The sequence below is a fragment of the Anabas testudineus genome, chromosome 18 (assembly GCF_900324465.2).
Source record: "Anabas testudineus chromosome 18, fAnaTes1.2, whole genome shotgun sequence".
Lineage (NCBI taxonomy): Eukaryota > Metazoa > Chordata > Actinopteri > Anabantiformes > Anabantidae > Anabas > Anabas testudineus.
In genome coordinates this window covers 11,236,760-11,263,347 of record NC_046627.1, presented here as the reverse complement: position 1 = coordinate 11,263,347, position 26,588 = coordinate 11,236,760, and the positions used below count along the sequence as shown (strand labels likewise).

The window sequence follows — 26,588 nt, the reverse complement described above, 5'->3', positions numbered from 1 at the left end:
TTTAGCATCCTCTTTAGTAATAAAGAATTAGCTATGTTGAATTTCTCTGCCTTACATTACTACAGATTATTTTAAGAGACAGACGTTCTCACTGTGAAGTAAACACAATGCAGCTTGAACCCAGCTTTACTAAGGAATTAATCACTTTCAGCAGTTGTTTTTGTCTTGTAAATCTTACAAATCTTTTCTCTTAGATTTCTAAATTTAGATTCATTTCCAATCACATTCAAAAGAGCTAATAGCAACAATGTGCTGTTTATTAAGGATTTGGTTGTTACAGAACTTAAAGTATGTTTCCCATCTAGTATGTCCACAAAGTATATTCTGTGGAATTATAAAAAAAGTGTTGGTTTGTGTTTTTTTTTTGTTGTTGTTGTTATCTTTGTGGTCTTAAGAAAGTTTATATATTAATATATGAACTAATAGCTTTATCAGTTATACTGTGCACAAGAAATATCCACTGCATAGATTAGGTTCAGAGGTATTATCTGTGCCTATAGTACCACCCAACAGTACAGTCTTATGGACTTGCAGCATATGCTAAGGTAGTTCACCTATCAATTTTTCCTTACTTGACTAATTTTTTAAAATGACCAAATATTGTGAATAACTGCAACTTTATAAGAAATGTTTAACACGTTGTTCAGGTGGACCTGTGATCCTGGAGAGTCCTGCTCTTCCTGTGTTTGAGGGTGAATCTGTGACTGAAGTCCAACAACTTAGTTTTCTTTTACAAAGATGACATCGCCGTGCAGATCAGATGAGAATCAACACTGTTTCCAAATCTACATAAAGACTTTACAGATGCAACATCTCTGATTTTGGAACATCACAAGGAAGCTGGCTCAATGTAAGAGGTGAGGCTAAACCAAACTAAAGTAAACTAGGTAATGATTTAAAGTAAAAACTTACTGTCAGTTTCCTGCTGCATAATTCGAGTTGTTGTATGTTTAAATGTGTAAATGTAAAATATCCATTTAAAACTAGAGAGGTGTTACATGCAGCTTTTTGTAATGTAACATTTGTAATGTAATGTGCAAGAAATTCTGTCACCTCTACAGCACTTCATGAAGATCCCCGCTCTAATAACTCCCTCAGTGTCCTTGTCCTTCTGCGGATTGCTGTCACCATTTTTATCACCTTGATGCTGCTGCTGCTGCTGGGACTGTCAAAGTTGAAAATATCAGCTTGTTGGTAGAAGTCTGCATTGATTTTATCTTTTATCTTGTTTCATGGAGGTGATCATGTGTTCCATCTTTTTTTATAGTTCCTTATGCTCAGTCATTGTGTTTTTATTTGCATGTTGATTTAATTATGGACACAAACACCGTAAAGACTGCCTAACTGATTGGAGTCACCTACAACTAATAACACACAAACCCCCTGGTACCAGTTAACTATGATTAACTGTTTTAACATTTTAAAATAGCTGAATTTGCCTTCTTAGAACTTTATCCTTCAACTTTTTAGTATCTAAAGATAATCAGTATTGGCAATTGTATTGCAGTTTTAATGTGTTTAATTTACAATTACAGTTTATAAAACATGAATACTACTTTTTACTCTATATATTAATATTTAATATCCTTAACCTGTAAAAAGGAGGTAAAAGTATCACTTGAGATATTTCATCAGAAGAGGTTGAGGTTATTGCTGCACAGCTGGACTGATGTCTGGATTATTTTTACATCCTCTCATTGTGTCTCACACGGTGTTTCATTTTAGACACCTGCAGAAACTGATGATAATTTGAGTCTCTGTCTTGACACAAACCAGAGCAGAAACCCACAAACAGAAAAAGCTAAAATGTTATTGAGCTCTGTAGTTTGTCAGTATCACTATTTATAATGAGCTCTTTATTATATCTTATTCTATTAAATGTAACATGCAGCACACAAACAAACAAGTTCACACATGAACCTGTGCTCTGGGATAACAAGTGACTCCTACTGTCAGTAATTATCATCTGCTTTGTAACACTGGGACTGAGGACACAAGAAAACACTGAATATTTCTGGGCTAAGTTGAAATAATTAGATTTTAAAGAGCAGGGAATTGGTTGGTTGTGAGGGGCTGGTGTCACTGGTGTCTGGTGACTAGAGGGCAAAGTGTCAGAGGAATGAAGATGATCTCCCTCTAGTGGCAGTAGGTCCACAAAGCATCTACATGTCATCAAACAGGTGAGCATCAGTTGGAGTTAATTGAAGTGTTATTAAGAATTAGCTACTCTTACTATTAAATGATCAGGCAGTAAGGAAAACAGGTAATTGACTGGAGAGTCACTGTGTGATGCTGAGGAAAACACATGATGAGGTCTGTGGCAGAGAAGCTGGGTTGAACTCACTGTGGAGTAGCCGACATCGATCAGTCTGTGGCTGTTTGTGCTCCTCTGTTTAGCCTCCAGCCTTGGTGTAGACTGTACAATTTACAGCAAGATAAACAATACATTGTTTCAAAGTCACAACATTACTTTTTATTTTAATGCAGAAGTTAATTTACAGCTCCTCAGGAAAAACAAGTACTTAGTGAACTGAGAGAAACTGTGAAATTAACGGGTTAAATCTAAGACATAAACTGAAATTAGGACCTGTGGTAGAAATTATGTGGAATGAGGACAAAAAGAGGGCAGGTGACATGTAAACTGAGTCAATCTTCTTATGAACCCTAACACTGCTGTTGCCGACCTGATTTACAGCATAAAAAACATAAAAATGATAAATCTGTTGCAGAAACACAATAATAGTTGTGGTTGTACAGTGTAATATAAAGAAGTCAAAAACACTTTACAAATTAAAAACAAACACCAACAATGAAACAAAAGGACAAAAATATATAACACAAAAATATCAACAGTATAATCTTGAATTTAATTAGGAACAATGTGACTTGACTTCCAGTAGGCTACACTGTCCTCTGTTTATTTGGTCCACAAAGAGGAGAGTAGCCTTTTTTCTGATGTACACTACATTGTTGTCCCTGTTTTGTACAGTTTATAGTGCATCATAAAACTTAAAGACAATAACTTTAATACTGATTATTTTTGTTTGTCATGGTACATAATGAAAGGTCCTGTTGGACTTCTCCCATATTTTTGATATAGGTCTTCAAAGCGTGTTTGTGCTGGAGCAAAGTTAATTCATCATTAATGGGTGTGAGCCCTTTAAACAAAACAAAATCTATTGGAACTGTTGGAAAAGATTAGATTATTATTCTTTGACCTTTTGAAAGCATATCATTAACTTACAGCAACCAAAACTGCCTGAATGAACTTAAAACACATCAACATGTCATAAATATTCAGTTTATATTTAAATTCTAGATCAGAATTGTGTTTTATATTGGCAAGAACGTTTTGGAAAACCTTATGATATATGTAATATTCTGGACATATTTCAGATTCATTGGGAGAAATGTGTGTGACAGCAGTCATTCTTGAGTTTTAAGAGACATACATACAGTAATTGCTACTTTCTTCTGCTTTGATTCTACTGAAAGTGAACAATGCTACTACTGCTAATCGAGTTGTTTTGGTGTCAGCTCTCAAATCCATGAAATAATCTTTTATAATAATGTTTTTTAAAATAATTTTTAACTGAAATATTCCAATTGTCTGCTTCAAAAATTACACATATTTAAATATGTATGATAATGTTGAAGAAGAAGCAGTTAATCACAAAAAGAAGATGCAGAACAAAAAGAAAAGATGAGACCTGTTCTCTCATTAGGTAAGTGATTGAAGATAGCTTGGTACTGTATGGTTTGTGCACAATGTTCAACATAATGAACAGGTTCACGTAAAAGAAAATTTTCAACTTTCTAGCATGATCTCTTGTTGCTGTTGTATGTTTCTAAGTAATATAAATAACCAAAAACAAATTAGTCCGTCTTAACATTTTCTCTTCTTTCATAATCAGCTGGTTTCTATAAGAAATTATACATCATGAGGTTTTCAAATGTATTATTTCAAGATTCAAAATTCAAGATTCAATCTTTTATAAATGGCCATTAGTCCAGTTTGTCAATTGTGTTCAATATGATGACATCAAATGTATCAATGTGTTTATACTTTGATCACTAATGTAAGAAAACTGTCAGTAGATCAGTCAGTCCTCACCGTCAGTCACATTTTACTGACTTATACTATAACAGCTGTTAGATGTAGCAGTGACATCAGACAGTGACATTTATTTTGTGCTCACCACTGTTTTGTGGTGAGTTCATTATGCAGTTATAAAATATTAATGCTAATATTTGAGATTTTGAACTTACAATACACAAATATTGGGTGATGTAAAAGACACATAAATTGGAAAAATTAGCCCATTTCTTCTAGTTCTCTAGTTTCAGCTGCTGTTGTTCATTCTTACTTTTTTGCATCTTCTCTTGAAGCTTCTTCAAATCAGTCTCCACCTGAAAGAAGAAAAGAGACCAGTTCTTTGAAGTGAGTCATGATACATTAAGACTTTTTTAGTGAATTTCAACACTACAGTGTTAAACCTTTCAATAAAATCAGTGAATGACTCACTTTAAAAAGAACTGTTCATTATTACAGTGCAGTTTGTGTCTATACATTTCCAATTTCTTTTAAACGTTGAATTGGTGACACAGTCATGGGCCCTCAAGGGTCAATGATGTGCACAGAAAACTAAGGACTCACACAAAAGAGCTACTGTATAACACCGGTCACAGTGAAGTGTAATACTGTCCATGAACTACAGGTGTCAGAATACACAGTGTTCTGATATAGAGGTGGGAAAAATGAGTCTTTGAACTGACTCAGATCCCTGATTCTTGAACTGTAAAGTGAACTAATCATTTTGTTCATTTCCTTCATTTTGTTCATTTCGTTCATTTTACAGCGGGTTGCGGTGTAACCCTCTAGTGGGCGATATAAAAATGGCCGCGGTTCTCAGACACTATATAGTGAAGACAACATGGTTTGTTCAGCTGACAAATTATAATACACAAAATGCCACAAGCAATTCAAACCATGTGAAAACATAGGAAAGCAAATACACTCCACAATATAGTGACTTGTGTTCCTGCATCCTCCCTGATGTTGTTGTTTAACAGCGCAGCAGTGACTTTGTAGCTGTCACGTGACAAATGAACGAGAGACCGATCCGTGAACGAGTGAACTGCTGCTGCAGCCTGAACTGTGATGGCTGGTAGAGGACGAGTGAAAGTTAAACTTATTTGGATACTGAGTTAGACTTTTAAAGCAACAAGTAACAAGTTCCCGAAAATATTTACATGGTGCATTTATTGTGTCCAAAACGCGACATATTATTATTATTGATGTTATTGTTGTTGCTATATTAATTTTACATTTTATTATTTTATGGAAGAGAATAGCACAATTAACATGTTTATGAATGACCGTCAGATATCAGACATAATTCATTTCCTTGTTTCTCAGTCCACAGCTCCGTAGAACGAATCTGTAATGATCAGTATGAACGATTCGTGAAAGAACTGTAGTGCTGCTGACACAGAGCCTGAGCGGCCTGACTGTCACGTGACAAAAGAACGAGGACCTGAGTACAGACTCACAGTTGAGTCGTGAATGAATCATTTCTGTTTCCTGTCCTGCTGACTGAGCTTATGCAGCTGCAGCCATGTGGCGAAAGAAGGTACAGCAATGAACTGGAAATGAACGAATCATTCACTGAGAGAACTAATCACTCCCAAGTCATAGAAAAGATTCGTTCGTATTGAACGAATTGTTCATGACCGAAACAACGCTATTCTGATGGAGCCTATATGGGAGACAGTGGAGAAAACTGATGTGAGAGTGAAGGAGAAAGAAGAGACACAGTGCAATGTAGTTTGATGTCTCCTCGTGTCATGGGAGGTCTTTGAGCTTTCCCAATGTCCAATATTGGGCAGTGAGCTTTTGTGCAACATCTAACGTGACGGCACTGTGCTAGCGGGAGTGACTTCTCCCCATGGTGCCCATGCAAGTTGTTTTTTTCTGAGGGGATGTTCAGTCCTGATCATGTTTCCTCCTCACTTTTCCCAGGTGGACAGGGTTCCATCACCTTTCCTGTGGCTGGCAATGTATAGGCGAGGGGAGGTTCTCTTTCGGGCCTTAGCAGCCTCAGCGTCCGTCTACCTTCTGTGGATGCATCATGGACATGCCTGTGTAACGTGTGGGGTCACTGGCCTCTAGAGGACGGCCAGAATCTGGGTCGCTGGGTGCCCTCTGTGGCTTGCTCACTCTCAGCTGTTGCAGAATCATGAGGACTCCCTGCTGGGGCTGCCTGAGGATTGATCCGCCAGCATGGGGCTGTAGACATCAGACTGGATGCGCTGCAGCTCCTAGAGCAGGCTCTGGTAAGCAGGTGTTGTGGAAAGAGACTCATGCAGTTTATGATGTTGTGCTTGGGGGCTCTGGGGGCCCAAGCTTATGCATCCTCCTTCTGCCACAGAGGGCCACAAAGGAGCTCAGGCAGCAGCTGGTCTCATTTAGCAGTCATCTCAGGCCCCTAGTCTTGCTGGCACAACCATTTAGGACTCGCTGCAGGGGTCCTTTGCGAGCATGGATTGAGTTGGGGGCAGTTCTCTGTCTGCTCCTCTTCCTCTGATCACCTGATCAGTTTCACCTGTTCTCTTCCTCCAACATATAAACAGGTCTGCAGCTCTTTGTTCTCCAAGAGACCATCTGTGTTCTTTTTCCAGAGCAACTTTTCGGTATTCTGACTCAGTGATTCTTCTGCCAGCCTGTTACGAACCTGGACCGATCTTTTGATTAGTGATCCTCTGCCTAACCCTTCCTGAAAGTCTGACCCGATCTCACCTGTTTTCTGTCTCTGTGGATTTGTTTTCATCTCTCTCTGACTGTGACCTGTTTTCTCTGTCCTTCGAATTGCTCTGGATTTCTAGACCTCACTCTCTGTCTGCTTCTGGATTTACACAGATAACGATCCCAGGAGAACCTGCCTCGGCTGATGCCTTTTCTCCCTTAGCATTTGATTCCCTGCAATCACCACCTCCCTCAATTGCTTCTTAAAATAAAAGCTTTTAAACAAGTCATAGCCTGTTGTGTCCTCTTATGCCTGGTAGTGGTCTAAGCCTTACAAACACTAAATTAGACATAATTTATAAAATGAAATAAGAAAAAACGTTGTTAAAGTGGATTTATTCAATAGCATTAAGAAACTTTGCATGCATCCTGAAAACCATAAATGTCTGTTAGTAATCTTCTGTTCAGACTTTATCCCACATTTACAATACAAACCAGCCAATATAGTGAAGAAGTGAGTTGTGTTGTGTTTGATGTTCAGTCCATCATTTGTTATCAGATTATGATATGGTTACTATTTTACAGTTCAAAATTAGTCTTATGGACAGAAACTTTCTTCATGGTCATTTGTTGATCAGAACTAATTATTAGTTACTGTGTGAGATGTGAGTTCATGTTAAACATGTTCAGTTACAGTAGGTTGATGTTGATGATCACTTCTGCCGTCATGTGTCTGGTAGACAGAGAGACGCTTTTCCAACTGGAACATAGAAGAGAGGGAGAGACGCTGGAGACGCTTCAGTCTGTGTTTCACGCTCTGGTGAAAACTGAGTGAAAGCTGCCTTCAGGCTCCTCTTGCTGCAGGTGAATTCACCTGTTGTCAGGAGGAAACACTGGCTCCACCTTAGACACCAGCATCATCCACACTGCTGCTGTTTTATGTATTAAACTGATAAAAACGCTCTCACAGCTCTGACCCTCAGTGAAAAGCTGAGCTGCACTCAGTCTGAAGGTGATTTGTCGAGTCTTTCCACCGGTGACAAACCACCAGCAGTTAACTGCAGCTTGACTTATTAAAATGAGGAACAACAGATGTTTCTGCTCTAACAGATATTTAACCCTGAACCATCATAAAGGCTGAAACCAAACTATCTGACCTCTCTTTATCATCTGTCAACGAGGAACCAAGTGATCGACCGACTTTTTAATCAAAGTCTCAGAAAAACAGAATCGACCATTAAATCAGAATCAACAGGATCCATTGTAATAATTAATTATTCTGACAGTAGGTTTGTAGATTCTCCATTAAAATCTATAAAATGTCAGAAAATGATTTAGACTCATACCTGTCATGTCTCTAAACAGCATGTTCTGTTCAAAATTATTCAGGTCATTGTCTCAAACTGGAAATTCACTTATGGTCATTTGTTCACATTAGATTAGAGATTTAATTCTTACATGTACTTGAGTAAAACCTGACTTGGTGACATTCAGTGAACCAGTTTTTCCTGAACCTTTTTTTGATTTTTTGCATTTGATTTGTGAAAAATTAAATAATAAAAAATGTGATTCTGACTTTTAGTTAAATGTGTTGTTGTATTTTGTAAAAACATATATTACAAACAATATTTATGAACTGGACATCGATAGGTTTGGGACATTTGAAGATGTCACCTTGGTAACTGGTGTCAACAACTTTAAGACATTTAATTGACCAAATGCTTCAATAATTAGCTGATGGAATAATCAGCACACTGGATTAATATCATCTGTTAGCTGCAGCCAGACAATGATCTAGTTCAGAGCAGCAGCTGATTATTCAAAGAAGCTCCTGTCATTCTAATGAAAGGGGTTGGGGGTACTGGAGGACGTGTTTAAACATTAGTAGGTTTTCACAGCAGCAGCAGTTTCATGTTAGTTTGTGATGATTTAAACAGGAGAAATACGGCGTTCAGGTTACAAACTAATCCATCAGGAATGTGCACGTGCATGTGTGTGATTGGTCAATGCAGTAACTCAACACATGATGTCATGTTGCACAAAGAACATTGAACCTTATCGAAACCTTTCTGCAGAAAGCTCATTTACTTTGATCGAAGAGGTTTAAGGTGCCGGTGACTTAAATTAAATCAGCAATAATCTGAATGAGAAGAGACAGTTCACACTGAACACACGACTGACGGGTTAAAGGAGGAGATATGTTATTGGGGGGGGGGCTCAGCTAATGCGGGGGTCCAGGGAACAGATCCCCAAAGTCCAACAGTAATGTATGAAAGAATGAAAAGAGCCGAAGATCAAATGTCAGAGACTGAAGAAACAGGCTCCAGAACAAAGTGTGGAATCCAGCAGCAGGTGGGGGGGAGGAGGAAACCTGAATAACAGCAGAGCACAAATTGTTCTGCAGGTTTAGTGTGAAAGGTGAGGGTGCTGTTCTCCCTCTGTATTACTACATCAGCAGGAACCTGCTGAGACATTAACCTGCCGCTACAGCCCGTTGTAGCGGCAGGTCTTCAATTCTTCAAACCCCTGCTTGATAAATTATCTCCTTGTGCTCCATGTGTGATTACTGGTGGAGTCAGAATAACTGTCTGAACTACTTCATCACTGAACTCGACACCTGAAAGCATCGTCATTTTTAACTTAGAGTCTGATGATATGGTTCAAACAATAAATCAGTTTCACTGTGAGAAAGAAAACAAATCAGAGACTCTGGAAACAGAACCAGATCATTTTTGGGGATTTCTGCTTGAAAATGACCAAAACAATAAATCAACTATCAAACGATGTTCGTGCTTCACTGGAGGAACTCAGGAGGTTCAATCATTCCCGAGGACGCTGGATGGATTTCTACATTCACACATGTTCAGAACTTTAATCCAGTGACGACCACAAACACTCAGAGATTATCACCAGTGACTCATGCCCCCTAAAATTATCCAACACGTGCAACCCCCACAAACGACAAGACCTGAAACCAGCCTCCAACACACCAGGATCCAGGGATTCACAGATGACAGAACAATCTCACGTGACACTGGTTTGAAGTCCTGCAGGTTCAGCTCCTCAGCAGAGTCACAGTCCGAACATCAGAACTTCATTAGCTTTCATTGTGTGTCCGATCTCATGCACAGATCATTAGTGAGGTAAGACGCTCCGCTCTGCGTTTTTGTAGTTCTCCATCAGACTCTGGCATCTTCTCCAACTGGACCACACAGTCTAAACACAAAGACCAGAAACCCTGATCCACAGAGACCAGTCACTGACAGAGAACTCATTCCGAGAGAAAATAAACAGAAAACCACAACCTCCGGATTATTAAAGTCCTCAAACACAGTCCCAGAGTGGACCTGCAGAACCTGCAGAGCTCGACTGAAGAGCACATCAGCATCAGAAGAATCCATGACTCAGAGACCGAGCAGATGGAGCAGCCCCCCCCTCCCCCCTCCAGCCTCCAGCTCTGGGTTACTCAGTCTCACAGCAGGTGGAGTGGCTTTAAGTGGCCCTACTTAATGATGTGGACTACCGAGTCCAGGAGGAGGATTACAGTGCAGCTGTCTGAATCAAAGCTGTGGCTCCAGGACAAAACTCCACATTTATTATGGTAGAAGTAACAATGGACGTGAACAGGCTTCAGAAGAAATGATGTTTTAAACTTTATTTTACATCATTGTTGAGATTTGTTTGATTTAGAAACATTTGTTTCATCTGCAAATGAGGAGGAAACTCATAAAACAAAGCTGCTCTGTCCATGAGTGTCCCACCTAACGTTGTGAGGACAGCTGCCGTTTGTGCCCCCGTCTCTCTCTCATGTGAATGAAGCAGAAATATACACGGGAAACATGATGTAAATAAAACAACGTGTTTAAATCCACAGGCTGAGTTCGTCAGATCGTGTCCTATAAAGATCATCTGGAGGACGGAGCACAGATGTTATTTAAAGACCAAGGTGTGTCTGTCTCAGCTCTTTTGTCCACTGTCGAACCACAAATCCTGACAACACAAACAGTAGAGACAGTCTGACATCATCTCGGTGTGTTGTCACAGTTTTACCAGATGCCGCATCAACGGGGGCGGAAACAAAACCAGCTGCTCCACTTCCTGATCTGAACCTAATGGTTATTTACTTTGTTCATTCTGCTGAAAATGGACGTCTTTAAACGTCTCGTTCTGTCCGACCAACCACAAATATTCAGTCAACAAAAGAGAAAAAAATCTTCTTCAAGCTAAAAGTGGTGACAGTTTCTCTGTTTAATGGATTATTAAAACACTTTTCAAACGGTCTTTCTCGTCAGATTTAAAAACACTACACATGGTCGATGGCAGCTCAGTGGGTCAACACTGATGCTCAGACTGGCTCTTTATACAGAGGTACATCCCACTACACTATCCAGCCTCTGGACAATAAGAGAGAGGAAACTCTGCTGAATAATGTCATTTGATCATATTTTTATTTTTCTGAGTGGCCTGGACCCTGAGTAGCGAGGAGCTGCAGTGATTGTTTAATTAAACAGATCTGATCATAATGATCATCATCATCGTCATCTATTCTGAGTCACTTCTGAAGCAACAATCCGGTTCCAGCTCCTCATGAGGATTTGATCTGAGCTGTTTCTCTTCACACAAACTAACAACTAATAACAACAACAATAATTTTCTAAACACACTGTGCTGATCTTTTCCATTTCAGCAGGGACATGTTAGAATTATGAAATGTTCCTCCTCCTCCTGAGCGTCATCTGCGACTCTGGCTACTGCACCTGTCCGTCCGCTCTGCGCGCCGCCGAACGCCGTTCAAAAATCGGTGTATTTCTAATTTCTGTCGCTTCGACCTCACCGACTTCACACACGTTGATAGGAGAACAGCTCTCACTCCTCATGACAGATTCGGCTCATGTTCAACCACATAAAACGCTACAAATTCAGTGTTATTCCAACTTCTGGTCACAGGTGTTGCAAATTTACGAGTGACCACGTTAACTGGTGTCCAACTTCCGAGTGCGTCGCTAGTTACGGCAGCTGCTGGAAACAGAAAGAGAGCTGGTTATCTGTCCTTGTCGATGAGAATTTGATTGTTTAGCGTTGTTTTATTAAACCTAACTCGTAGCTAACTAGTATCTAGACAAGACCGTGCAGCACTAGTCCGACGCAGCTTGAACGTTTCTTGTACTGTTTTACGGGAGAGTCTTAATTCAGAGGATCCTCAGTGGACTCAGGAAATCTCTTCTTTACTTTAGTCTGTGTTCATTCAAACATCAAACCTGTGCGTTTCGTCTTTGGGGCAATGTTCAAGGGAATAAATGCTAACTACACAAATATTCTGTCGCACTTCATTACAATAACATAAATTAAGAAAAAAAGGTTTATGTGCATTCACACAACTTCAGCTTCTTCTAATGTCTCTGTTCAACACTGACAGTGTTTCTCCCTCAGGGTTGGTCTGCTGTTCACTACATTAACGCGTCATGTCCGAAAAATACAATAAATAAATCTTAAACGTTGTTCGTAGTGTCGTCGTTGTTGTTGTTGTTGTGAGGTCTGTTGTAATCAGGAACTCTATCTATGAATTTCACTGCTTCTTTCTCAACCATATTACTCAACCTGAAGGAACAGGTGACACAGCACTTAAAGTGGGGAGAAATAACACGAGGTTTGGTTCGTGTCTAGTGAAGTTTGGTAGTTTGAAGTGCAGGACTTCAACACAGGGGGATAAAGGACGGAACCCACGAAACCCACTCTGCGGGACTCAGTGTGTCGGTTTTTCCAGGTAAATGAAGTGAAACTCACCTTGGTGAACAGCTCGTTTACAGACATCTTCCAGTTCGGTTTCCCTCCCCTCCGAACTAACTACTCTGCTCCTATCACAACCTCATCATGACCCAGTTTGAGCCTCTAAACCCGCTCAGCGTCCTCGGTCCGCAGGTGTCTGCGGAGTTTCGGTCCCTTTGCTCGGTGTAGCTTCCTGTCACAGCCCCGACAGGTGAGTTACATTACAGGTAAGACAATTAGAGAACCGGAGAACTGGAGCGAGTCGTTCGAGTCCGGACACACAACGAAACCAGATCGAGCAGAAGGAGTCAGTACCAGAAGGTGAACCGAACCACGGAGCCAAAGTGTCCGAGCACTTCCTGTCAGCTCGAGTCCTCCAGAGTCTGCGGCTTCCTGGATCCCAGCCAGGTTTCTACTGCGCGCACGCGCGCACACGCGCGCGCACGCCTATTCCCAGAGCACTGGTTGTCAACATGAGGCTCGGGGCCCGATGCAGGGTGAATCACACAGGTCATATTAAATAAACTGATGTATATTATATTTGTTATGTTGCTATAGAAACAGAAACACTGTGTTGTTAAGTTTTTATTTGTGCGTTACTTTATTTTTTGGGGTAAAATAATGTAGCGACCCAGAGGTGGGGCACATTGTTTTGTTGGTGTTTGACTGTTCCAGTTCCTGTTATGTGTTATCTGGTTCTTTTTATTGGTTCTTTTATTTTGTAGTGGATATAGTTGTGTGATGTCAGGTGTGCTTCCGGGGGTGGGGAAGAGGGGACCCGGGAGAAACAGGCGGGAGATTTAGTGCTTCCGGGAGTGACTGAATGGGGAAGCTGAGACCTGTTGTCACTGTGTGTTCTTATAAAAATAAAAGAGTTGTTCACTCTGAGGCTCGTCACAATAATAATAATTAATGATTCAATTCATTTTTATTTAAAAGTAGAAAGTAAGACCTGCAGCAGGTCAGAACCAGAATTAAACTAATGAAACATTTTGAAATAACTAGAATTTCATCTTTTTCTGATTATTTCGATGTTATTTAATATTACTGATCAAAATATTAATATTAAATAACATCGAAATAATCAGAAAAATATGAAATTCTAGTTATTTCAAAATGTTTCATATTACTGATCATTCCCCTCCTCGAACTGCCACCTTACTGTGGTGGAGGGGTTTGCGTGTCCGAATGACCCTAGGAGCTATGTTGCCGGGGGCTTAAGCCCCTGGTAGGGTCTCCCAAGGCAAACAGGTCCTAGGCGACAGGCCAGACTAAGAGCAGTTCATAAACCCCTTATGATGAAAAGGAAATCAAGGACTGTTACGTCGCCCGGTTTGGCGTCACCGGGGCCCCACCCTGGAGCCAGGCCCGGGGTTGGGGCATGTAGGCGAGCGCTTGGTGGCCGGGATCTTTCTCATGGGACCCGGCCGGGCTCAGCCCGAAGGAGCAACGTGGGACCGACTTCCTGTAGGCCCACCACCCGCAGGAAGGAGCATAGGGGGCCGGTGCAGTGTGGATTGGGTGGCAGCCGTGGGGAGGTGCCTCGACGACCCAATCCCTGGACACGGAACCTGGCGATTGGGACATGGAATGTCACCTCACTGGGTGGAAAGGAGCCTTAACTTGTGTTGGAGGTTGAGCGGTACCGGCTAGAGATAGTCGGGCTCACTTCCACACATAGCCTGGGCTCTGGAAAACAACTACTTGAGAGAGGTTGGACTCTCTTCTACTCTGGAGTTGCCCATGGTGAGAGGCGGCGGGCAGGTGTGGGCTTGCTTATAGCCCCCCAGCTCAGCTGCCATGTGTTGGAGTTTTCCCCGGTGGACGAGAGAGTTGTTTCCCTGCGCCTTCGGGTAGGGGATAGGTCTCTCACTGTTGTTTGTGCCTATGGGCCAAATAGCAGTGCAGAGTACCCAGCTTTCATAGGGTCTCTGGAAGGGGTACTGGAAGGTGCTCCGCCTGGGGACTCTGTCGTCCTACTGGGGGATTTCAACGCCCACGTGGGCAATGACAGTGATACCTGGAGGGGCGTGATTGGGAGGAACGGCCTCCCTGATCTGAACCCGAGTGGTGTTTTGTTATTGGACTTCTGTGCTAGTCACAGCTTGTCCATAACGAACACCATGTTCAAGCATAAGGGTGTCCATCAGTGCACGTGGCACCAGGACACCCTAGGTCGGAGATCTATGATCGACTTTGTGGTTGTGTCATCTGACCTCCGACCATATGTCTTGGACATTCGGGTGAAGAGAGGGGCTGAGCTGTCAACTGACCACCACCTGGTGGTAAGTTGGATCCGATGGCGGAGGAGGGAGCTGGATAGACCTGGCAGACCCAAACGTATTGTGAGGGTCTGTTGGGAACATCTGGTGGAACCCTCTGTCAGAGAGGTCTTCAACTCCCACCTCCGGAAGAGCTACAATCAGGTCCCGAGGGAGCCTGGAGACATTGAGTCCGAGTGGACCATGTTTTCCACCTCCATTGTCAATGCGGCTGTTCGGAGCTGTGGCCGTAGGGTCTCTGGTGCCTGTCGTGGCGGCAACCCCCGAACCCGGTGGTGGACACCGGAAGTAAGGGAAGCCGTCAAGCTGAAGAAGGAGTCTTATCAGGCCTGGTTGGCCTGTGGGACTCCTGATGCAGCTGATGGGTATCGGCAGGCCAAACATGCCGCAGCCCGCGCGGTCGCAGAGGCAAAAACTCGGACCTGGGAAAAGTTCGGCGAGGACATGGAGGAGGACTATCGGTCTGCCTCAAGGAAATTCTGGCAAACCGTCCGGCGCCTCAGAAGGGGAAAGCAGTTTCCTGCCAACACTGTTTACAGTGGAGGTGGGGAGTTTCTGACTTCGACTGGGGACGTTGTAGGACGGTGGAAGGAATACTTTGCGGATCTCCTCAACCCCGTCGACACGCCTTCTGTTGAGGAAGCAGAGGCTGGGGACTCAGAGGTTGATTCGTCCATTTCCCTGGTCGAAGTCACCGAGGTAGTCAGTAAGCTCCTCGGTGGCAAGGCACCAGGGGTGGATGAAATTCGCCCTGAGTACCTTAAGTCTCTGGATGTTGTAGGGCTGTCTTGGTTGACACGCCTTTGCAGCATCGCATGGAGATCAGGGACAGTACCTCTGGACTGGCAGACCGGGGTGGTGGTTCCTCTTTTTAAAAAGGGGAACGGAGGGTGTGTTCCAACTATAGGGGGATCACACTCCTCAGCCTCCCTGGGAAAGTCTATTCCAGAGTGCTGGAGAGGAGAGTTAGGCCGCTAGTCGAACCTCGGATCCAGAAGGAACAATGCGGTTTTCGTCCTGGCCGTGGAACACTGGACCAGCTCCACACTCTTGCTAGGGTGCTCGAGGGTTCATGGGAGTTCGCCCATCCAGTCTACATGTGTATTGTGGACTTGGAGAAGGCGTTTGACCGTGTCCCTCGTGGCATCCTGTGGGGGGTACTTCGGGAATACGGGATTCGGGACCCTTTGTTAAGGGCCATTCGGTCCTTGTATGACCGGAGTAGGAGCTTGGTTCGCATTGCCGGTAGTAAGTCACCCACAGCGCAGCGTCCTTCTGCAGGTATGAGCTGTTTACCTGCTGATGGATCTGAGACGACGCCGGCCCACCCAGAACAGCCATTATCCTGCTGCCAGAGCCGTGAAGGCAGCTCAACAGATCAGCCTAGAAACACAGCTCGCAGCAGTAGCAGAGGGAATGTTGTCGGTCCAGAATCAAATGTGTCAGCGTCAACGTGCTTCACGTGCTTGATTCATGTTCCTCAGAGGATGGACCCTGCAGACCTTAGTGGTCCTCTGGGTTTTCATGAGACTTGCATTTGTACTTTTTGGATATTTACTGATTAGTATTAACTGACTTCATAACTGTAAAAACTGTAAAGGAGAAAAAACCCTTCTTATCTGTGTGTGTGTGTGTGTGTGTGTGTGTGTGTGTGTGTGTGTGTGCAGCTAGGACCTTCAGATACACGTTACACCCAAACTATTAATATCACAGTGTTCAGGATTAACTGCTAGATAATTTTCCAGCTGTTTGACGGAAGAAGAAGAAGCTCCACGCTCCGTTTGTTTTGGGTTCTGTTAATCGTCCATGTCTTTCTCTCCATGTTGGGATGAAGATCTGGTTTATGTCAAAATAAACCAAACCATCATCTGGGAGTCTCTCTGTGGGTAATGAGCCCAAATCCAGCTCCACCCTGTTTTCATGTCCTACATTTGTGTTTAACTCTGACACACAGGTTCAGGTCATTTTGCAGGTTCAACATTAAAACAGTTTTAACTTTGCAGTAAATCAGAGTTTTTAAAAGCCTGTTAGAGGGAACACGGCCATAGATTGATGAGGTTCCTGTTTTGTGGATTGTACCTGGACTATTCTCTTTTTACACCTGTTGTTTGTCACACGTCCATTTTCACAGAAAAGTTTCTAATGTTCCCACAGGTGGAACGGGGGGTTCTGTCCCTGGTCTCAGAATAAAACTGAAGGAACACGTCCACTTTTATTCATAATAATCAGGTAGACGGAGCTGTGTGCTGCTGTGTCGTCATGCTCGCTGCAAGAGTCTGTTGTGCAACATTTTCCTTGAAAACCTCAGACTGTGTCAGACACACACAGACTGAGCAGTGACTGTAGGAGTCCACGCATGTAACACAGACGGCTTTATACGCAACCCGACTGCTCCTCTGCTGAAATACTTCAGAAGGTAAATGTTTACCTTCTACCTGGAACCGTGTGGGTGTAGCTGGTCCTGTACTTGAGCTCACTGGGTGTGAGTCCAGTTACGTCCACAAACTCTCCTCCTGCATTTGAGGATTCATTTCACAATAAAACAGACTCTGAGCAGCGTGGATCTCCTCCCCCACCCTCAGTAAATACTGGATTACCCCACGAGCCACAGGAAACCTGCCTGTGTGACAATGTCCTTCATCTTATGTATTTATTCATTTAAAGAGTAAAAAGAACCTGATTCCTGTAGTTTGATGATTAGCAGGTCAAAAGACAGTGATAAACGCTTGAGCCCTGAGCTGTGTCTGCAGGTCGCCCTCTCTACAAGTCTGTGTCTGAAATCACTTCCTGTACGACCAGCGGTTCTCTGAGCAGTTCATGAACTCATCATCCTCACTCTGCATCATCTCTAACAGCTGTTTGAGTAGCGCCAAAGTCATTTCTTACCAAACTGGGAGCAGTGCATTGTGGGACTGTAGCGTAACAGCATAGACGCCATCCGTCCCGTATCAGATCTACCAGACAGTTAAATGATGGAGAATAAATGTCGGGCTCCACTTTGCATTATGTCGCTTGAGAGACCAAACAGGGGGCAAAACAAAGGCTGGACCACTAGAGGCCAGTGGTTACACAGAATTAGTGACAGAACAGGTTCCTGCAGATCTACGTCCAGACTGTGAGACGGAGAAAAGACTGAGGACAAAGGCCATGAGGTCAACACACTTTATTTCTCTCAGAGGGAGGGGCTTGAACCTGTGACCTGTAACGTGTTACTTCCCTGTGCAGGTGGACTACGTGAGGTTGGGGCGCTGCTGGGGGGCAGACCTGGACCCCTCTGCTCTCCTGAACGGATGGGGAGTGGCGGTTTCTTCTGCTCGTACAGCTGCTGTAGGATCAGACGTCACCGGTGCTCCCTCTCGGCCTGAGCCCTCTCCTCCCTCCTGAGCTGCTGCTGATGCTTCACCTGAGCCCTCAGGTCTGCCTGGTACGCCTCGCTGGACTGCTTCTGATTGTGGGGACCAGCAGAGACAGGTTCAGTCTGTCGCTGAACACAGAAGATGAACACACAGGAACATGTACCGTCTCCTCTGCTTCTCGTCCTTCACTCTCAGCTCCTCCGTGACCCCGTTTAGCTCATCTCGCTCTCTGGACAGCTCCTCCCGTCTCTGCACGTTCAGCTTCACTGCAGCACAGATGTTGGAGGCTGTGGACGACATTTTGGGAGCAGTGCATTTGCAGTGGAGTTTTAGTCAAAATAAAATAATAATACATTTATTTATTACAAAATGCTTTGTGAGATTTCTTTCTTTTCATAGTTTGAGGTTTGGTCTCAGCAGGGATCCTGATCTTTCTCTGACTGACATGTAGCTGCTCCTCGACCCTGATAAAGTGAGAACTCTGAGGTGAAGTTTCTGTCCTCCCTCTTTTTCTTACGTTTGTGCTGGATTTGCAGGCGTCGAGCCTCCATCACTTCGTTAATGAGCCGGTTTGTCCAGGTCTCCTTCAGCTTCTCCTCGATCAGCTGCTTCGTCTCCTCCTCCTCCCTCCTCTGCTTCTGCAGCTCCTCAGACAGATACTGTCGGTACCTCTGCTGCTCCTCGCGCAGTTCCAGCTGCAGAAACACAGCGGGGCTCAGGTCTATTTCCTAGACTTAGATTTTATTTATTTCTATTCTGATGAAGAGCAGTTACTGTGACTGAGGATAAAATCACCTTACAAACTTACCGTGCTCCTCCACATGTAGCAAACAATACCACACCACGTTCCAAACATCACCAGCAGCTTCAGATTTAATATTTCGACCCGAGAAGTAAACCGCTTGAACTGTTAAAACCAGCTGAACAAAGACTGGACCGGGTTAGGGTCCCTAATAAACTGACTGTACAGTGATCACAGCACTCTGATGCCACCTACTGGCCACATTAACAAGTACATTTACTGCAGTACTTGACTAATATGGGGAATACGGTGCAGTACTTTGAATTAAGAAATAAATACTTTACTCTGTGATTTTCTAATCAGTTATTCAGAGAACTAAATCAGAAGCAGCTTCTAAATAAAATGAAATGGGAAAAGAGAAGAGAGTGGACAGAATCCGACTGATTAAACCACTGATTTATCTCTTGTCATCCACGTTTGTTACTGTGAAATATGATATTAAATGAGGACATGAACTGAGAGCGTTCCTGTTAGAACCAATTTAACATTTGATTAAATCTAGATCCACAGAGTTTCTACCTGCGACATTCAGGTGCACTCACCTTCGTCTGACCAGCTTACTGCTTCTCGTCACTTTCCTGTGCGAGCAGCTGCTGCAGGATGCTCATGTCCAGCTGCAGCTCCTCCTGCTGTTCTTGGGCCAGACGCTTCATTTTAAGCCTCAAGCCCTGATCCAGCTGCCGACGTCTGGTCCCTGATCCTGAAGTTTCTGCTGCTGCAGCTGCAACACACGAGAAACACGGGACGTTGGGTTCCAAACCAACCTGGGTGCACTTGATTATGAATGTATGAGAGACACAGACCAGGAGGTGCGCGTCCTCCTCCCTCAGCTCCTTCTCCTTCTGCCTCCGCAGCTTGGCTGCCTCTACCTGACTCTTGAGGACGTCCAGCTGCTCCTTGTTCCTCTGCTCCTGCCTCTGCTCCCTCTGCCTCTCTCGCTCCTCTTTGGCGCGGCGGTCGGAGTCCCACAGCTCGTCGAACAGCTTCTCCTCCTGCTGCCGCAGCAGCTGCAGCTCCTGTCGGCTCCTCACCTGAGCAGCTCGCTCCACGCTCACCTGCTGCTCCCTGCGTCTGCTCTCGGTGGTTCGCAGCTCTTCACACTGCTCCCTGAACGCAGCACAGTCACAGTCAGTGAACAAACAGAAACAGAACCTGTACCTGAAGTAGTAGTACTACTGCTATACTACTGTAACTGAACGTGCAGAACCTGTACTTGAAGTACTACTACTGTACTGTACTAAAGCGTCTGAGCACCTGAACGTGTCGTGGTGTTCACCTGAACAGCTGCTCCAGCTTGTCTGACACCAGGCTGCCGTGCCCCCTCCCTCCTCAGCCTCAGGACTTTGGCCTTCTCCCTCATCCTGGCCTGTCTCTCCACGGTCGTCTCCTTCGTCTCCTCCAGCAGCACACGGAGCCTGATGAGACCAACGGGTGGAGACAGAGCTCACAGATACACTGACAGTACAAGTACGTGATTAGTTCATCACTGACAGTACAAGTACATGATTAGTACCTGTGAACTACAATAACAGGAGTTCACAGACCTGAGAACCGAGATCGTCAATTGTAGTATTTAAAATATCAGAGCTGCGTCCTGAAAAGTACATGAAGTAGCAGGAAAGTACTTGTACTTACTACTTATTACTTTCTCACCTGTTCCTCCTCTCTTGGATTTTGGACTCGTACTGTCTCACTGCAGTCTGGACCTGTCTCTGGATGGTTCCTCTCAGGAAGTGGCGCTCTGAACTCTGCAGCCAGGAGTTCTTGATGTCCCAGTTCTGTTGGTACCTGAACTCCAGGACTCAAGCGGCGTCCTGTATCTGTCTCTCCAGGATCAGGTGGTCTGTGGGTCTCGACGACGGGAACTTCTCTCTCTGCATGAAAGGAAAACCAGAGTCCTCAAAACCGTCAGGAACTATCATAAACCATCAGGAATCATCAGGAACCATCAGGAACTATCAGGAACCGTCAGTTCTGTCTTCAGCTGCAGCTCAGCTTCTTTTTCACATGAAACGTCTTGTGATGATTCTTTTACTACTTCGTGTCTCGTTGGTTCTGATGTTTCGGACAGTTACAGATCCAAACTCAGCTGAACACGTTCTGTCACCAGTGACGATCTGAGAAATTACAGAACTTTACCAGAAAGAAAAACCTACTGGGAGTAAAACTGTATTTACAAGTTACTATGACGATGAGTACAAGTATCAACAGGTACTCAGAGTAGTACTGAAAGTAGTACCGTGTAACAGTTTTACCCTCATGATACCACTGTCCGGACCGCGTTAGTTTGGACCGAACCTCGATCTGAAATAAAACGGTTTTACCAGTTTTAACCACACGATCCCAGCCTTCATGTGGTCTGGTTTCGATTACGTCACTTGCTCGTTAACCGCCGTTAAACATTTGTCCGAACAGAACCAGCGGAACCACCGTGTAGTTACAGTTACTGACCTCGGTTTCTCACCACGGCCACGGAGTGATGGGTCGGTCCGGGCAACTCCCGACATCTGGTTCTGTGACTCAGCATCATCCTGCACGTTATGAAGGAAGAACTCAGCTGTTCGCCCGAGGCACGGAACCGGGGCCGGTTACCATGGCGACGGTAAACAGGAGGAGGAGGAGGAGGAAACAGCGCCGCTGCTGGAGCACGGGGGTACTACTGGTTATACTGGTTCTACTGGTTGTAATGGTTCTGATGGTTTTAATAGTTCTGATGTTTCTGCTGGTTCTACTGGTTCTGATGGTTCTAATGGTTCTACTGGTACTACTGGTTCTAATGGTTTTAATGGTTCTAATGTTTCTAATGTTACTACTGGTTCTATTGGTACTATTGGTACTACTGGTACTACTGGTACTACTGGTTCTATTGGTACTATTGGTACTACTGGTTCTACTGGTACTACTGGTTGTAATGGTTCTGATGGTTTTAATAGTTCTGATGTTTCTGCTGGTACTACTGGTTCTAATGGTTGTAATAGTTCTTATTTTACTGATTGTTCTAATGTTTCTAATGGTTCTAATGTTGCTAATGGTTCTACTGGTACTACTGGTTCTGATGGTTCTAATATTTCTACTGGTTCTAATGGTTGTAATAGTTCTTATTTTACTGAACTGTTCTGATGGTTCTAAGTTGGAGCGGCACCAGGTGGACTTTTCCATCCATAAAGTCAAAGGTCTCCAGTCTGACATGTTTCTACTGTTCTGAAAACCCAGTTGATCCATGTTCAATCAATGTACACGAGAAATAAACAGATAAAATAAACTGATCTTAACAATTTTTGAGGTTCTGACTCGAAGAATCTCTGGATTCATTTATTATTATTTCAGTTCCATCGTTGTATCTTCGTGATCTAATGGAAGAAGTAGAACCCTGAGCATCGGTGTTTCTGCTGAAACAACAGCTGATGATTCAGTGAAACTCTGATCAAACCGACCAGTTTTAAATTCTTGAATTAGTTTCAGACTGGAACAGCTCCTGTGAGTTTGATGTTAATTTATTAGAAATCTAGTTCAAATCTACAAAAAAATAAAAGATTCTCCTGATAAGGGAACAAATCTATAATTACGTGAACAGCAGAGAGAGAACCAGTGAAGGGCGGAGAGATTCAACTCAGCATCGTCTGTTTCTGACTGTTTTGAATTAGTCCCAAACTATTTAAGTCACTTTGAACAGACAGGTGGATTTTAAAGATCCAGGTCCAAATAAAACAAAACGTCCAGCAGCAGAGACAAGGAGCCAGATCCTGAACATAACCAGTCCATAAACCAGGTGAGTAGTCAGAGAAACAGAGAAACAACTAGGAAAAACATCCCACTAGGAAAATAGCTGAGACGCTGAGTCAGTGAGCAAAACAGGTGAACTGCTAAAGAGCACACGGAGCGACTGCAATAGGAACCAGGTGACAGGAAGTAGTGGGTCAGACAGGTACCTGGGAACAGAAGACAGGAAGGAAAGGGTCCAAAGAGAAACAGAAACATGAAGATGAAACTGTGTCAGTCAGTGCTGTGATCCAGTTTCCAGACATTACCCCTAACCCTAACCACAAACACACAGACTAACTTCAACTGTTGTCTTTAAGGTGTGAGTGAGTCCAACCTGTAATCATGAGTGGGACTGTGGTCCTAACGATGGTCTTCTCAGGTCAGAGTGGAACCCGTTATCATGTCTTCTCACAGTGTTGTCACTCTGTCACGTTAGCGAGTGCTTCAGTAGAACTTTCTGTCCCCACCACAGGACTGTGTTTTCTGCCATCCTGTTCTCCTCATTTCTACATCTACGTTGAAACACCGATGAGCTGGTCTGACGCTCAGACCTACTGCAGATCCAGGTTCACCGACCTGGCCACTGTACACAATGAGACGGAACTGGCTCAGCTCAATCAAGTTATAGGAGGGTACACCAATGTCTGGATTGGACTGCGACCTGATCCTGAAGCCTGGAGGTGGTCTCTGGAAAACCAGGATAACCCTGGTGAAGGAGAGGCTGGGTTCAGGATGTGGGCTGCTGGGGAACCCAATACTGGTCTGAGTTACTACATATTTTGTGGAGCGATGCTGAAAACTGGAGAATGGGCCGACATGCCGTGCATCACCGTGTTGTTCTTCATTTGTTACGACGGTAAGAAAAGTCTCCAGCAGACCAACGGGTTCTCGTTAGGAACACAGACGACTTGCTGGTGTTCACATACTTTAAGTCTGAAGGTATTTCCACAGGTACCTCCCTAAAGAATGTAGGTGGATTCTAAACCAGTTCAGTCCTGAAAAAAATCAAATTTTCTGTTGGAAACACTGATTTTACCTGTAACTCAGTAACAACAACTCAGTATTAATGAGCCACAGCCACATTTTCTTAGCAGCTTCTCTGCCTGATAACAGAAACAACGTGAGAATAAATAAAATAAAACAGTCAGGAACAATAACTGAGTGTAGGTGGTGCCAGGCGGATGATCCGATCTGTCAGAGTTCAATAAGAACAGTAAAATCGTTCAGATGTTTGCCGACGTTCAGAGTCACTGACCTCAACTCTGTTCAAACATTTTCAGACAAGAACCCTTCATCAAGCTTCGTCTTTGTGTATCTGGCCATGAGCTGGACGGGTGCTCAGCAGTACTGCAGGGACCACTACACGGACATGGCCAGCGTGAGGAACCAGACTGAGAATGATCAGATGAAGAAGATGACCATGTTCACGTACACATGGATCGGCCTCTACAGAGACTCGTGGAAGTGGACTGACGGGAGCCCACTTTCATTCAATAACTGGGTTCCTGGACTGGCACCCACTGCTGCACAGATAGACACTTGTGCGGCTTCAGATGTTGGTAAATGGATCAATCTCGGCTGTTCGGTCAAATTCTGCTATGCATGTTTTGCAGGTGAGCCGATTCCTGATCCACACATTACAAACTGTATGAAACTGCAGCAATTCAATGTTCACAGTGTTTTAAAATCCAACAGATTCTGTGATGAAGAAGCTGCTGGTGCAGGTGGTGCTGAAAAACCCGGACTCCTCTGTGGACATGGAGGAGCTGAACCGAGACATCCTGCAGAAGGTGTGGATGTTAAAAGACCTCCTGGAGTAACTGGGAGATTAAAACGTATGAATAGTGAATAACTTAATGTTTCTATTGTAGAACATATTGTTCTGCAGAGGAACTGAGGTTTGTTACTGAACTGTGGTTCTGCTGGTTTGATTGGTGCTACGTTGGTTTTATTATCTACGCATCACTCCTTCTATGATTGATGAACAGACTCCACATTAACTCTTTAAACATACTGCGTCTCGTTATGGGAATCATGGTGTAGTGTGTGAAGGGATGAAGATACAGAACCGTTCTATCCTTAAAAGTTTGCTAATAACATAAAAAGAGACCAGGGTCTAAAATTGTCTCTGTTAACATCCAGTGGGAATCAAAACTTTAACAGCATCCAACCTTTTTAAGTAGAGTCCAGTTAGAATAAGCTGCTTGTTTCCACTGGGATGAAGACTAAAAACACACAAACACCTCTTTCCAGAACACAGGCCGTTTTATGTAGCACCATGGTTCTGGAGAAACGTTGTCTCATTTCACTATGTACTGCTTCAGCTATATGTGGTTGGAATGACAATAAAGCTTCTTGACTTGACTTGACTTGACAGTGGAAATGGGTGGGAAGATGCTCTGTCATCGTTCAACAGATAAGGAGAGAGTGACGGAGGAACATCCACCCAGCTGAAGCCTGGTTGTTGCTTCCACAAATATATCAAATATAAAAACTTTGTAATAGTCTGACAGAAGCCAAGTGACTCTGGCTTCACTTTAACTAAAACTCCAAACGCTCCATTTAAAATATTAAATTTCTTCTGTTTGTTCAGTTATTACTAATTATTACTACATATATTTACTCCATTACATTTCAGAGTAGTGCAAATACAGAACAATAGACACTCACAGTCCATTGATCCTGACAGAACATCTGCAGCTGAGTCCGGTTTGTGGGTTTTTGCTTCAATCCAGCTTCCAGACACTGAAGGACCAAGGTCTGGATGGAGACGACATGTTGAGATAGGTGGAGCAGCCTAATGGAAAAATCTTCATTAAGAAAACATAAATCATGATAGAAGAGGAGGCCGCTCCTTGAAATGATGCAGCCAAACCTAGCAGCATGCACTGAGGAGACAAATTAGAGATGCAGACGTCTCATGTTTGGTGTTTTTGTATCTCACTGTTATTTTGTTCAAGTTGTTCCTTCATGTTGCCAGTGAAATTAAAAGTAACTGTGGGAAAAGTTTCACTGCAATTCAGTTTCAGTGTAAAGTTTAAGACCTTACAGAGAATAATTATGCAAAAAATGATATAGAAAAAAATGAGTGTCATGATTCCAGCCTCCTTGCTGCCTGTCTTCCTCTCATGCCCTTAATCATTGTCAACTTCCTGTTTCCTTCTCCCAGCCTAATTACCCTCACTCACTGATTGGCTGCACCTGGTTTCCCCCGGACTATATATACAGACCTGTTTGCCTTTCCGCTCTGCCAGATAGTCTGACCTCAGAGTAGACCTATCCAGCGTTTCATTTGGAATGCCAACTTGATTTTGGACTCTGCCTGCCCTGGACCCCGTCTCTTGCCTGACCCCCTGATACTGTCAGTTCTACTTTCTGTCCCCTGCTCATAGTACTGGACCTAAACCCGTTTCTGCCTGATTTCCCTTCCTGGACCTGCACCCCTTCTACCCTGTCTCTACTGGATTCCCCTCACTGGTCCTGCCTGACCTAATCTTACTCTTTGTGGACCTCCTGGTTTTTGCCTTGGATTGTTGTTGGACTATGGATTTTGTCTGCCGGACTTCTCTTTGAACTACCTTACTGTGTTTGTCCTGGATTGCCCCTGACCTTGGTTATTAGCCTATTGGACGAATTGTATTATTATTACCTTGTTTACTAGACTTTGGATTTTATCATCATCTGTGTAAGAATTTGAACCATTTTCTCATTGTGCTTCTGCAAAACTGTTATTACTCTCTGGGACTCTCTCCACTGTTGTCAGCTGCCTTTCCCAGGATTCACCATCTCCATTCTCCTCTATCTTCTCCACGTGCCCACTGCTGGTCGGCCATCTTGGTCATGACGTCACACCCGCTCTTCCTGTCAGCCAACAC

The 26,588-nt window shown here is 43.7% G+C and overlaps 2 protein-coding genes across 9 annotated transcripts in view; one reads left to right on the top strand and one right to left on the bottom strand.

Moving 5' to 3' along the window:
* LOC113168501 (high affinity immunoglobulin epsilon receptor subunit alpha-like) overlaps positions 1-3,347 on the top strand; it is a 109,771-nt gene extending 106,424 nt beyond the window's left edge. For 3 of the 8 annotated variants that reach the window (XM_033326595.1, XM_033326593.1, XM_033326590.1), the window contains 2 exons: positions 648-857; positions 1,062-3,341. In XM_033326595.1, the coding sequence (XP_033182486.1) occupies positions 648-742 (95 nt within the window). In that variant the 3' untranslated portion in view covers positions 743-857; positions 1,062-3,341. Of the gene's footprint in view, positions 1-647; positions 858-1,061 lie in introns of those variants that run through there. The other 5 variants (XM_026369549.2, XM_033326591.1, XM_033326594.1 and 2 more) reach the window with 5 other exon arrangements.
* Positions 1-26,588, bottom strand: part of LOC113168482 (trichohyalin-like) — a 928,554-nt gene that overhangs the window by 296,896 nt on the left and 605,070 nt on the right. The window lies entirely within an intron of this gene.